The following is a 15,542-nucleotide window of genomic DNA, read 5'->3' as shown; positions in this document are numbered from 1 at the left end:
AACCCCTTGGAACCAGACTAATTAGAGGTTTACAGCCCTGGAGCTGATCTATCTGTGTTTTATTTAGGATAAGAGATCCTGTTGACCTCCGTCAACTTGTAGCTATGCATTCCATGGACAAAGGGATGAGGGAGGACAGAAGGGAACATGGCTGAAACCTAACAAGATGGCTGTCATGTACAACATCTATGCCTCTATTGCACACAATCATCACAGAAGGAGGTCCTGATTCCTCTATATAGATCTTTATATTGCTAGAGGGGTCACCGGCAGGAGGAAGAAGGTCCCGATTCCTCTATATAGATCTTTATATCACTAAAGGGGTCACTGGCAGGAGGAAGGAGGTCCTCATTCTATATAGATCTTTATATCACTAGAGGGGTCACCGGCAGGAGGAAGGAGGTCCTGATTCCTCTATATAGATCTTAATATCACTAGAGGGGTCACCGGCAGGAGGAAGGAGATCATGATTCCTCTAGATAGATCTTTATATCACTAGAGGGGTCACCGGCAGGAGGAAGGAGGTCCCGATTCCTCTATATAGATCTTTATATCACTTGAGGGGTCACCAGCAGGAGGAAGGAGGTCCCGATTACTCTATATAGATCTTTATATCACTTGAGGGGTCACCAGCAGGAGGTGGAAGGTCCTGATTCCTCTATATAGATCTTTATATCACTAGAGGGGTCATGAATCATGCTGAGCCCTCTCTGGGTAGTTATGTCTGAGACTGCAGAAGGACCCATGGCTGTTGAGACATCTGACTTGGTTGGTAATTGGTTTTCCATGTGCTCAAGGATTCTTTTGCAACCTCTGCACCATGTAAGACAAGGCAGAGATTGATTGACAGATGTCCCCTATTGCAGAGGCCTCCCTTTCAGACTCCATCATTGGCTGACTGGTACTGTCATGTACCTGATGGGGGACTGAAATGACGAGATTGGCCTTACTTGTGTCACTAGCCCTGACCCCACTGGAAGAGGAACAGAGGGTGTCTAGGGACCAGGGGGACAAGAGCGCCAGCAGGTGTTGTTTGCAGCTCTTGCAATTGGAGACTTTGGAAGACTGATGAACCTCCAATTGAGGCACAGTAGTGATATGCAGAGCTGGTATGGTAGATCACCAGGTGTGCACCAGAGCAAGGCAGGAAGCAGGCATGGGAGACAGGAGCAATGTCATAGGAATAGCCGGGGTCATTAATGGGCGGACAGCAAGGTACCAAATCATAAGCAAGCCAAAGTCAGGAGCAGAGCCGAAGTCAGGAACCAGTATCAAGCAGGGGAGTAATCAGAGTCAGGTCAGGAACAAGCCGGGTCAGCAACAAGGAAATCACACACAGGAACGAGCAGGAAACAGGGAACAGCTGAAGACCAGTCAGCACTCAGCACAGGCAAAGGCACCTTTTAAATAGTCCACCTGGAGCCAATCTTCACCGTGCATGATCGTGCATTTCTGTGCACATGCGCACGTCTAATCACCAGCCGTCTCACGGGAATTCCCTTACAGAGGGGTCACCGGCGAGAGGAAGGAGGTCCTGATTCCTCTATATAGATCTTTATATCACTAGAGGGGTCACCGGCAGGAGGAAGGAGGTCCCGATTCCTCTATATAGATCTTTATATCACTAGAGGGGTCACCGGCGAGAGGAAGGAGGTCCCGATTCCTCTATATAGATCTTTATATCACTAGAGGGGTCACCGGCAGGAGGAAGGAGGTCCTGATTCCTCTATATAGATCTTTATATCACTAGAGGGGTCACCGGCGAGAGGAAGGAGGTCCCGATTCCTCTATATAGATCTTTATATCACTAGAGGGGTCACCGGCAGGAGGAAGGAGGTCCCGATTCCTCTATATAGATCTTTCTATCACTAGAGGGGTCACCGGCAGGAGGAAGGAGGTCCCGATTCCTCTATATAGATCTTTCTATCACTAGAGGGGTCACCAGCAACCTCATTTAGAATACTGTGTCCAGTTCTGGAGACCTCACTTACATAAAGGTATTGATAAGATAGAACGAGTCCAGAGACGGGGAATACAAATAGTGATATCAGGAGAGACTTCAGGAACGTAACATGTCCAGTCTGGAGGAGAGAAGGGAAAGGGGAGACATGACTGAAACCTTTACATACAACAAGGGAGTGAATAAGGTTCAGGAGGGCAGGATTTTCAATATAAAACCAAAATGAAGAACTCGGGACATGACCTCCAACTAACTGGAGGAAAGTTCACAACTAATCTCAGAAAGTATTATTTTACTGAAAGAGTAGTAGATGCTTGGAATACATTTCCAGTAGAGGTATTGAGCCAGAGACAAATCACAGAGACCATCACAATAGTACACAATGAATGGTTATGAATGAAAGCCATTCATTGTGTACAACTGTCATGTGATCACTGTGATTGGTCATAGCAATCACATGGTACTGGGCTGGTCTGGTACAATGATCTGTCATCTGGTGGACACAGCAGGTGACATATCAAGATATAGCAGAGCCACTAGACTTGGAGGACTTCATATGATGTCCTCCCAGGATGGGAGAGATCCCGCTCAGCTGTCATTCTGCTATAGGCCTGGTGGGAAGCAGTTCATTACAGGGGACACTGTACAGGTTCTACATGTAGTCTCGGGGGTCCCTGTGGAAGTCCATGTGTGGACATTTCTACCTATGATAAATGACAGGCTAAACCCACCTGGAGACTTTCTCCACACCTGGAGCATGCTGCATTCTTGGAGAACGTCTACACAGTGTTTCCAGATTGGCTTTATCACCCCAACGAGCTCGCTCCAGTTCATGAATGTCATCATTATGTTTGGAGGATCTCACCAGTCAGGAGCCTTTCCTGTCATCCTACATGTTCCCTTCTGAGGATTGTTCTATCCTTCCAAACAAATGTATGAAATCATGGATGAGTCCTCCTTCTATGTGATCTAGAAGATCTTCAATCACAATGTCTTTATGGATGAAGTGGATGGCCCAGTTTATATATTATTTATTGCTTTACAGCTTTATTCCCTCCAGGATTCATTCTTTATTTATAGAACCATTCAAGGAAGTGTTCTTACTTTGAGAGATCTCCATCACCATTCCTCTGTGACCATTACATCCTTGTCATTTATGTCTAACATCTTCATTATCAGTGGATTGATATATATTATTATACTTTACGATGTATTTTTTTTTTTACCCAAAAAGATCTGTTTTAGAGGTCTCTGTTTTATTATGTATTTTGTTTTTATCTTGTGTTCTGTGTCTTTAAGACTTTTCTATCTGTAGTAAAATATATTATTTAAACAGTTGGTTGCATAAGAGTTAGGTTTATTGTTTCTTACTTTTTTTAGTTCTTTTTGATCTTCCCTGGTATCTCTGTAAGGTAGATACAATGCTGGAATGGTTATTAGGGGATGTTTCTCGGGGCTGCAGTTCCTCTGAACTCCACAAGATGGTGATCTCATTTCTCCCCAGACAGGACTTCTCTATGGGATACAGATAGGAAGTGATGTCAGGTACAGACAGGAAGTGATGTCAGGTAGACAGGCCATTCCGAGAGGTGAGTGGGGAGGAAGCAGATCAGAGACATTGGTGGACGTGGCAGCAGAGGAGGTAATAAGATGTTATTTCCTATTTACACCCAGTAACCTCACCGTCATGTCCGTCCTCTTCCTCCTTAGTCACATCCGTCCTCTTCCTCCATAGTCACGTCTGTCCTCTTCCTCCATAGTCACGTCCGTCCTCTTCCTCCATAGTCGTGTCCGTCCTCTTCCTCCATAGTCGTGTCCGTCCTCTTCCTCCATAGTCGTGTCCGTCCTCTTCCTCCATAGTCGTGTCCGTCCTCTTCCTCCATAGTCGTGTCCGTCCTCTTCCTCCATAGTCACGTCCGTCCTCTTCCTCCATAGTCACGTCCGTCCTCTTCCTCCATAGTCACGTCCGTCCTCTTCCTCCATAGTCACATCCGTCCTCTTCCTCCATAGTCACATCCGTCCTCTTCCTCCATAGTCACTGTCAAGGCTCCGGGGTGTGACCAGTGGTATGTGACTGACGCAGGGAAACGCAGGCTTCAGATAAGTTATAAACAATATAATTTATTAAAGACTAACAATACAAACATAAACGCAGTGCAATACTAAAACATAACACAGTGCAAACGAACCAAACCACCCACAGATAACAGTACATACAATGCAAGCGTCGTCAGGCAGCCCGGGTCAATAACAATCGGGCAGGTAGGAATAGGGGGTCAGGCAGAGAATGGTCGGGGTCACAAGCCAGGGATGAAACAGGAGAAGTCAGCAGAGGTCCGGAATCAGGCAGGGTCAGCAACGAATCAGTCAGACAGGAACAGGGATGCAGGTAACAAGATACAGGGCCCAGGAAAAACACACACCAAGGCAGAGACTGCAGGTCTGGCCATCCCTTAAATACACCTCCGTAATCAGCTTCAGGTGTTTGGCTGGATGCAAGGTTGAGTCTCTGATTGCCGGGAGCACCCGCTGGCCAGCCCTGGTACTGCAGCCCACAAGGCAGGTGAGTCCCACCATTACTGGCAAGCCCATTCCTGACAGTCACTGTGATGTCTTTTATCTCCAGCAGATGATGATACACACATATATAGTGTGGGAACCCAGATGAACCCCTTCAGGGGCAGAACATTCCCCCACTTCCGGGGCCGGAACATTCTCCTCATTGTGGAGATAAATTCTAGTAATATGGTCCTCTAAACAAACAGCACTGACAATAAATAGACAAGACAAGGACCATCCTGACCATACATGGCCTACAAAGGGCAATGATGACACTACACAGGCAGCCAATGGGCAATCATTACACTATGCAGCCAACACAATGATGGAGTGCCGGGGTCAGGAGTATGGAGCATAGAGCCCCTTACATTGCTGCTCAGGAGGAAGAAAACATTCCTTTGTAACAGAAAATGTATATAAATCTGAGGCTCTTTTAGAAATGTTTGGGGGTTTCAAAAATGAAAGGGGCTTTATAGCGACTAAAACATTTCATATGTGTAACATTGCGCTGTTTATCTCCTCCTCCCCTGCCTGTCTCCAGCACCACACCCGGGGACTAGCCGGGAGGGGAGATTCCTTGCAGTGTAATGAGAACTGATTGGCTGCTCCTCAGGAAAGGGGAGTGTCCTGTTTATCCTTTCTCCCTTTCACTCCCAGAGCCATTTTGGCATTTTTTGCACATTTAAAAAATCATTTTATCCTGAAGATGACACAAAACCCCCAAAATATCAATTTTCTGAAAGTAGAGACTTTAGAGAATAAAATAGTGGCAGTTCTAATTTTTATGTCACAAAATATTATCACAAAGTCTATGAAATGCCAAAAGTCAGTAAAAAATACTCTTAAGCTGATTTCAGGGCATAAAAAGCAATAGATGACCCATTTATGTGTAAAAATATAAAGCCGAGGTTGCAGCGAGTAAATAGATATCCAACATGTCAAACCTTAAGTTGTGTGTGCTGAAATGGTGACAACCTTTAGTCCCCGGTATTATCTATAGGTGACACATTTATAGCCCCTTCTAGGTCATCAGTATAGAGTACGGAGGAGGTCTGCTCCTAGAATTATCCTCTCATTCTGGTGTGACCGGCGATATGTAACGTGTATCACAATCAATGTTATCACGTGTAGGCGCTCCAGCGTGTGCTCTTAGGTTTGGGTGTGCATATATGTGGGGGAGGGGGGGCCTTAAAATTTTTTAAAGGGAGGAGTTATGTACTTGGTTATAACTTTAATTCTTTGCATTTAAAAAAAACATTTTTACTTAAGGGGACAAAGTCCTCTATGAGATGACGTTTGATGACAGGTTCTCTTTATTGAGACATCCAGGGTCTAAAAGACCCCCAATGTCTCCCCTGTACTCCATTGGATGTAATGTAGCGCACATCGCACCGCATTACATTCTTTGCCGGCCTCGATGGTCGGGAAATCTGTCATAACGTCACTTTTTGGTCAGGACAAGAAGGGAGTGAACGTGTCCGCTCTCCTCCATCCCCTCTACCCTCCGACACCCGCTGACCCGGGCCCACAGATGGGCAAGCAGAGCCGGGGAAACATAGTAGGTACAGGAGAGGTTCACACACACGGGGTGGCAGAGGCTGGCACCTGAAAGGAGAGCCCTGTGGCTTGCCCTCAGCAGGGATAAAGATTAAACACAATACTTGCCCGGCCCCCAGAACTACATGTCCCGGGCGTCGGGTGATGTAAAGTGACCATCCCTGCATGATGAGCCGACATTGACCTCACAGCACTGCCTCAGAGCAAACTAGTCATAGGAAGGATCAGATTTATCATTCCTTGTCTGCAGATCTAAAACTCATCAAAACCAGTTCAGAGACCAAACAAACCCAACAGAGAAAAGGGGCCCCGGACCTCAAAATTGTAGTAAACACTAAACAGTCCAAACAAAATGTCTTCCCATGGGGGGAGTAGTTCTTCAATGTCCAGCAACCCTCCTATTCCCCCCTCACATCCACATCCTATTATTGTGTGACCAATACCATCCAAATCATTCTTACTTTCATTTCCCAAAGTTATCCGTCTACAAGGAGACCTGTATAGATCACATGATGGCACCAATGAGGATGGAGGAGGACCGGAGTCACATGACTGAGAAGATACTAAACCTCACCCTGGAGATCATCTACCTGCTGACCGGAGAGGTGAGGAGGATTCTGGGAGGTCACATGACGTCACTCTTATCTCTATTAATAAAACACAAACCTGACCGGAGAGGTGAGGAGGATTCTGGGAGGTCACATGACATCACTCTCATCTCTATTAATAAAACACAGACCTGACCGGAGAGGTGAGGAGGATTCTGGGAGGTCACATGACATCACTCTCATCTCTATTAATAAAACACAGACCTGACTGGAGAGGTGAGGAGGATTCTGGGAGGTCACATGACATCACTCTCATCTCTATTAATAAAACACAGACCTGACCGGAGAGGTGAGGAGGATTCTGGGAGGTCACATGACATCACTCTCATCTCTATTAATAAAACACAGACCTGACCGGAGAGGTGAGGAGGATTCTGGGAGGTCACATGACATCACTCTCATCTCTATTAATAAAACACAGACCTGACCGGAGAGGTGAGGAGGATTCTGGGAGGTCACATGACATCACTCTTATCTCTATTAATAAAACACAGACTAGACCGGAGAGGTGAGGAGGATTCTGGGAGGTCACATGACGTCACTCTTATCTCTATTAATAAAACACAAACCTGACCGGAGAGGTGAGGAGGATTCTGGGAGGTCACATGACATCACTTATCTCTATTAATAAAACACAGACCTGACAGGAGAGGTGAGGAGGATTCTGGGAGGTCACATGACATCAATCTCATCTCTATTAATAAAACACAGACCTGACAGGAGAGGTGAGGAGGATTCTGGGAGGTCACATGACATCACTTCTATCTCTATTAATAAAACACAGACCTGACCGGAGAGGTGAGGAGGATTCTGGGAGGTCACATGACGTCACTCTCATCTCTATTAATAAAACACAGACCTGACCGGAGAGGTGAGGTGGATTCTGGGAGGTCACATGACATCACTCTCATCTCTATTAATAAAACACAGACCTGACCGGAGAGGTGAGGAGGATTCTGGGAGGTCACATGACATCACTCTCATCTCTATTAATAAAACACAGACCTGACCGGAGAGGTGAGGAGGATTCTGGGAGGTCACATGACATCACTCTCATCTCTATTAATAAAACACAGACCTGACCGGAGAGGTGAGGAGGATTCTGGGAGGTCACATGACATCACTCTTGTCTATTCTGGTCAATAGACCATTTTATTTTTGCACACATTTAGATGATGTCAGGTGATTGATGTTTTATTTGTCTCCTGATCTGTAGGATTATGTTGTAAAGAAGAAGTCTAGTGGGGAGCCAATCTCAGGAGGATGGAGCAGAACCCAGAGCCTCACCATGGTGCCTCCATCTCATTCTCTGATACCTGAGAGGGAGAAAGAGCAGAAGATTCTGGAACTGACCACCATGATGGTCCATCTGCTGACAGGAGAGGTGAGCGGTGCCGGGAATTCTGGGACATTCTCCAGTAACAGACAAGGGATGTGTCTGGATGGTGACTGTATCATTGTGTGTGTCAGGTTCCTATAAGGTGTCAGGGTGTCACTGTCTATTTCTCCATGGAGGAGTGGGAGTATTTAGAAGGACACAAGGATCTCTACAAGGACGTCATGATGGACAATCAGCAGACTTTGGGTTTTGTGAAGAATGTAAGGAAGGAATTTCCCCGGAATGAGACGATATTGAAGCTCACCCTGGAGATCCTCAGCCTGCTGACTGGAGAGGTGAGTGTAATGAAGGGGTTAAATCTGACTGGGCTGTACACTGGGAGGGATTCAGAGTCACTTGAAGTCTTCTGATGTTCTGTAATCAATAACGACATCCACACAAGTACTATGAATACATAAAGTGTCCGGACTCTATGAGATTTGGTTATAGCACAAGATGGCGGCATTGGTTATAGAAGAGAACAATCTCAGCTTTCGTCCAATCAGAGAGACCCATGATTACCAGCATGCCACGCCCACTGACCACTAAATCCATGGGTGACATTTCCTGGTGGGTCAGTGAGCCTTACTAGTAAACCATTAGTGACTCTATTATATGACTTCTAGAAGGAGCTATAAATCTGACCCCATTGTCATCATATCATTGGATGGACATGTCTGTCCTTTGCTGAGTCGGCACATTGTGGCCAATCCCTGGAGAATAAATCTAGAGCTGACCATAGAAGTGAGGGATTATGGGAGAGTGAGATTTATCTTTGTATCACACAGAACTGTACAGGAGTCATGAAGAAATCTACCGACAATGACACCAGAAGGAGATCTCATCGTATGACCACAAGATCCTCGAGAATCCAGAATCCCATCACCATCCCCCCACCTCCATCCCTGATCCCTACAAGACAGAAGACACAGAAGATTCTAGAAGTCACCAAGAAGATGATGGAGCTGCTGACAGGAGAGGTGAGCGGTGCCGGGAATTCTGGGACATTCTCCAGTAACAGACAAGGGATGTGTCTGGATGGTGACTGTATCATTGTGTGTGTCAGGTTCCTATAAGGTGTCAGGGTGTCACTGTCTATTTCTCCATGGAGGAGTGGGAGTATTTAGAAGGACACAAGGATCTCTACAAGGACGTCATGATGGACAATCAGCCGCCCCTCACATCACCGGGTAAGAGGAGACTTTATTGTAAAGGAGAGAGCAGTACGGAGGATCCACCTAGATCCCCCATCATCTGATAAACACATAGAAACAATGGATTGGGTCTCAGGAGATGGGAGACAGCGGTGTAGGACCTCTGCAGCTTGTCTCATGTGGACATCTAGGCACCACTGCTTGCTGAATACCAATATTATGAGGCCTGACCTTTACACTGTATAATTTATTTTGTACATTCCATACTCCTGACCCCTGCACTATATACTCTGTTGTACATTACATACTCCTGACCCCTGCACTATATACTCTGTTATACATTACATACTCCTGACCCCTGCACTATATACTCTGTTATACATTACATACTCCTGACCCCTGCACTATATACTCTATGTTGTACGTTACATACTCCTGACCCCTGCACTATATACTCTATGTTGTACATTACATCCTCCTGACCCCTGCACTATATACTCTATGTTGTACATTACATACTCCTGACCCCTGCACTATATACTGTATGTTGTACATTACATACTCCTGACCCCTGCACTATATACTCTATCTTGTACATTACATACTCCTGACCCCTGCACTATATACTCTATGTTGTACATTACATTCTTCTGACCCCTGCACTATATACTCTATGTTGTACATTCCATACTCCTGACCCCTGCACTATATACTCTATGTTGCACATTCCATACTCCTGACCCCTGCACTATATACTCTATGTTGTACATTACATACTCCTGACCCCTGCACTATATACTCCATGTTGTACATTACATACTCCTGACTTCTGCTCTCCCCCTCCCCCCACTGCTATATATACACATAATATGTATTCTCTTTTGTTCCCCCATTTCCTCCCAGCTGGACATTTTATATCGGATGATGTGATTGGAGCACAGACTTTTACATGGTGATAATAATGTGATAACATCCTCCAACTTTGGACCCTTAAACAGAAAGTGATAATGAGGGAGGAGTCAATACCCCAATGATGGTGGTCTTCAGGATCAGTCCAGTCTTCATCTTGGTTGTTCTCCCCCCATCCGCACTCTCTGACCTCTGGTGGGGCTCAGCCCCGCTGTTCTTCATGACTAAATCATGGAGTAAATAAGGAAGTGCAGTACTTCTTGTGTTGGGAAGATGGTGATGAGTGATAGAGGGGGTGGGGACCCTCGTCCTATAATCCCCTCATCACTGTCCCTCCTATAAAAGACAGTTCTGGTTGTTTCCTCACTCTCTGACTAAGGTCCATGAATAAGGAAATGACCTGGTAGGAGATCAGAGGAGCCATTTCCTAGTTCCCTTGAGGGTGGAATTGTAAGCTCCTCAGAGCCCAAGCTGCCTGATGTGGGTGGAGTCCTGGTTTGGGGGAACCAATCAGCTCCTGTCTAGTAATCCTCTTTGTATTTTAGTCCATGGCCGGGAGATGAGGAAAACCTCCAAGGATTGTCTCACTTTGTCTCCAGACTGGAAAGTAGAAGATGAGGACATCACAGAGTATAGTCCAGGAGAAAACCCGGCTCCCTCCAATGTCCATCCGGCACCACCCAGTGTAGATGGACCATCGGATTCCTCGTATCCTGAGGAACCTCAGACTGTGCGGGACCGGGCCGGCCTTCCAACAGGGAAGAAGTTCTCCTGTACTGAGTGTGGGAAATGTTTCCGTTATAAATTTGGTCTTAATAGGCATCAGAGATCTCACACGGGGGAGAAGCCATATTCCTGTCCTGAGTGCGGGAAATGTTTTTCACAGAAATACGGTCTTCACACACATCAGAGATCTCACACGGGGGAGAAGCCGTATTCCTGTCCTGAGTGTGGGAAATGTTTTTCAACTAAGTACTATCTTTACGCACATCAGAGATCTCACACGGGGGAGAAACCATATTCCTGTCCTGAGTGCGGGAAATGTTTTTCACAGAAATACGGTCTTCACACACATCAGAGATCTCACACGGGGGAGAAGCCGTATTCCTGTCCTGAGTGTGGGAAATGTTTTTCAACTAAGTACTATCTTTACGCACATCAGAGATCTCACACGGGAGAGAAGCTGTATTCCTGTCCTGAGTGTGGGAAATGTTTCCGTTATAAATTTGGTCTTAATAGGCATCAGAGATCTCACACGGGGGAGAAGCCATATTCCTGTCCTCAGTGCGGGAAATGTTTTTCACAGAAATACGGTCTTCACACACATCAGAGATCTCACACGGGGGAGAAGCCGTATTCCTGTCCTGAGTGTGGGAAATGTTTTTCAACTAAGTACTATCTTTACGCACATCAGAGATCTCATACGGGAGAGAAGCTGTATTCCTGTCCTGAGTGTGGGAAATGTTTTTCAACTAAGTACTATCTTTACACACATCAGAGATCTCACACGGTGGAGAAGCCGTATTCCTGTTCTGAGTGCGGGAAATGTTTTTCATGCAAGTCCCGTCTTTCCATACATCAGAGGTCTCACACAGGGGAAAAGCCGTATTCCTGTCCTGAGTGCGGGGTATGTTTTTCAGCGAAGGCCAATCTTCAGAAACATCAGAGATGTCACATGGGGGAAATGCCATATTCGTGTCCTGAATGCGGGAAATGTTTTTCAGTGAAGTCCAGTCTTCAGAAACATCAGAAATCTCACACAGGGGAGAAGTCATATTCCTGTTCTGAGTGCAGGAAATGTTTTTCAGATAAGTCCAATCTGTACATACATCAGAGATCTCACACAGGGGAGAAGCCATATTTCTGTTCTGATTGTGGGAAATGTTTTTCACAGACATCTGATCTTTACAGACATCAAAGATCTCACATGGGGGAGAAGCCGTATTCCTGTTCTGAGTGCGGGAAATGTTTTTCACAGAAGTCCAGTCTTAACACACATCAAAGATATCACACAGGGGAGAAGCCGTATTCCTGCCCTGAGTGCGGGAAATGTTTTTCACAGAAGTCCAGTTTTTACTCACATCAGAGATCTCACACGGGGGAGAAGCCATATTCCTGTTTGGAGTGTGGGAAATGTTTTGCAGAAAAATCAAAACTTGTCAGACATCAGAAGTCTCATGTGGTTGAAAAGCCATTTTCCTGTCTTGATTGCAGGAAATGTTTTTTGAAGAAGTCCAGTCTTTACACACATCAGAGGTCTCACACGGGAAAGAAGCCACTTTCCTGTCCTGAGTGAGGGAAATGTTCCTGTTAGAAGCCTTCCATAACCTAATATCATTACTAACATATGTATGAATGTGTTGGATCTTAATAAAATAATTGATTTATTATATTTCAATTTTTCTAGATTTGGAAAAGTGAGATAAACAGACTATTGTTAGTCTATGTGAATACATATGTATATGGATATATATCTTGGGTTTGTTCTCTACATTCTAGTAACATGTGGTAGTAATTAGTCATGAATTGGTTAGCTGGCTTCCCTCCCCCATCTCTGTGGGGAGGAGCTAAAGTTTCACTAATAGGAGAATTGTAAGAATCTATTTCATACATGGTAAGCATACACATTTTATACTGTAATATTTCTTGATTAGGATATTTCTATATGATATAACTTTTATATTAAGATTACTTTTGGGAGAATATATATCTGTATAGTATATATGTGTAACACATCCCATCCCCCCTGACTGATGGAATATTAGTGAAGGTTTGATTAGAGGTCCCAAGGATTAATTTTCAGACTCCCTCCTAGGGGAGGGGAGAAGACTGAAGGTTTGTTCTATACATCTGTCACCAGATATTATTGTGGGACTATAAGAACCAGAGAGGAAAACCAGCCAACTTTTAGGAGAAGGTGGGGGCTGAATTGCTCCTTTATAGAGCAGAACAAAGACTTTTTGGTGGCACACTTTTTAGAAGCTGGGCTGAGGAGACTACAGATTCACACAAACAATTTTACATACAATTTTTTTCTCAAGAACATAACTATATTTTTGGACATTATCTAAACATTCTGAATTCCAATATTTTATTTCTAATTGTATGCAATATTATTATTAAACACATTTTTGAGTTTATGTAAGAGTTGGAAGGACTTTCTATTTTGGAGTTTTCTCATCAATACAAGTTTTAAGGTCTTTTTTTTTTTTTACATAATGTTATTGGGAAAGTTAAGGCTGATCAATATACAGTGGGGATCGAAAGTTTGGGCACCCCAGCTAAAAATTTGTATTAATGTGCATAAAGAAGCCAAGGAAAGATGGAAAAATCTCCAAAAGGCATCAAATTACAGATTAGACATTCTTATAATATGTCAACAAAAGTTAGATTTTATTTCCATCATTTACACTTTCAAAATAACAGAAAACAAAAAAATGGCATCTGCAAAAGTTTGGGCACCCTGCAGAGTTAATATCTTGTACTGCCCCCTTTGGCAAGTATCACGGCTTGTAAACGCTTTTTGTAGCCAGCCAAGAGTCTTTCAATTCTTGTTTGAGGTATCTTTGCCCATTCTTCCTTACAAAAGTCTTCCAGTTCTTTGAGATTTCTGGGCTGTCTGTCACGCACGGCTCTTTTAAGGTCTATCCATAGATTTTCAATGATGTTGAGGTCAGGAGATTGTGAAGGCCATGGCAAAACCTTCAGTTTACGCCTCTTGATGTAATCCCCCGTGGATTTTGAGGTGTGTTTAGGATCATTATCCATTTGTAGAAGCCATCCTCTCTTTAACTTCAGCTTTTTCACAGATGGCATCAAGTTACCATCCAAAATTTGCTGAAATTTTATTGAATCCATTTTTCCTTCTACTCGTGAGATGTTCCCTGTGCCACTGGCTGCAACACAACCCCAAAGCATGATTGATCCAACCCCATGCTTAACAGTTGGACAGAGGTTCTTTTCATTACATTCTGTGCCCCTTCTTCTCCAAACGTACCTTTGCTCATTCCGGCCAAAAAGTTCAATTTTAACCTCATCGGTCCACAGAACTTGTTTCCAAAATGCATCAGGCTTGTCTATATGTTCATTTGCAAAGTTCAAACGATGATTTTTGTGGTGAGGACGTAGAAGAGGTTTTCTCCTGATGACTCTTCCATGAAGACCATATTTGTACAAGTATCTCTTTATAGTGGAATAGTGACCACAACTCCAGTGTCTGCCAGATCTTTCTGGAGGGATCGTGCAGTCAAACGTGGGTTTTGAATTGTTTTTCTCACAATCCTGCGAGCTGTTCTGTCTGATATTTTTCTTGGTCTTCCAGATCTTGCTTTAACTTCCACTGTTCCTGATGACTGCCATTTCTTAATTACATTCCGAACAGAGGATATTGACATCTGAAAACGCTTTGCTATCTTCTTATAGCCTTCTCCAGCTTTGTGAGCGTCAACTATTTTCAGTTTCAGTTTTCTAGACAACTGCTTAGAAGAACCCATGGTGCTGATTGTTGGGGCAAGGTCAGATGAGTCTGGGCATTTAAAACCTTTGAGACTGACATCACCTGGTCTTCCCAGACGATGATTGAGAACAATCCATGACACTGGCAGGTCTCAGCTTGGCAAAGAGGGCAGTGCATGCTATAAATTCTGCAGGGTGCCCAAACTTTTGCAGACACCATTTTTTTGTTTTCTGTTATTTTGAAAGTGTAAATGATGGAAATAAAATCTAACTTTTGTTGACATATAAAAATGTCTAATCTGTAATTTGATGCCTTTTGGAGATTTTTCCATCTTTCCTTGGCTTCTTTATGCACATTAATACAAATTTTTAGCTGGGGTGCCCAAACTTTCGATCCCCACTGTACATACAAATATGGATTACAGTCCGAACATAGACACAATATGCAGCATCCCGTTTTCAAGACGGGCTATGGGTTTGAATCAGGGTGGATTTGATTTAAATCAAACTGATTTAAATCACGATTTAAATCCTAGTTTTCTACATAAAGACTAATTCTTCTGGTATAACTTTAATATACAAGTAGATGAAGATTTTTAGAATAACAACTTTTCATATTAGTTTTTTTATCCCCAGTTTAATAGGTTCATCATTCTTATTTGGACAACTTTTCTGTTGTACTTAGGAAGGAGAAAAATAATCATTCCCTTAATAATAACAATGTAAATAGATTTATTCAACTGAAACAACAACATTCCAGCAGATGTTATTCGCTTAAACATCCATGTTTGTTAACTAATTTGGCTAAACAAAATATATATATTTTAAGAAACTTAGACTGTCAGCCCCTCCTCCTCACACTGTCGGCCCCTCCCTCCTCACACCGTCGGCCCCTCCCTCCTCACACCGTCGGCCCCTCCCTCCTCACACCGTCGGCCCCTTCCTCCTCGAACTGTCGGTAC

The 15,542-nt window shown here is 44.1% G+C and overlaps 1 protein-coding gene across 1 annotated transcript in view; it reads left to right on the top strand.

The window, feature by feature from the left end:
* The first annotated feature begins 10,442 nt into the window (after positions 1–10,442).
* Positions 10,443–15,542, top strand: part of LOC149468112 (uncharacterized) — a 33,522-nt gene continuing 28,422 nt past the window's right edge. The window contains exon 1 of the mRNA XM_089670634.1: positions 10,443–12,410. Coding sequence (XP_089526760.1) covers positions 10,604–12,410 — 1,807 coding nt within the window. The 5' untranslated portion in view covers positions 10,443–10,603. The remainder of the gene's footprint in view (positions 12,411–15,542) is intronic.

This window comes from Staurois parvus, unplaced genomic scaffold (genome assembly GCF_062004578.1).
Source record: "Staurois parvus isolate SC_StPar_1 unplaced genomic scaffold, SC_StPar_1.0 ptg000092l, whole genome shotgun sequence".
Taxonomy (NCBI): domain Eukaryota; kingdom Metazoa; phylum Chordata; class Amphibia; order Anura; family Ranidae; genus Staurois; species Staurois parvus.
The sequence above is the reverse complement of the archived record's forward strand: the minus strand, read 5'-3'. Positions and strand labels throughout refer to the sequence as shown.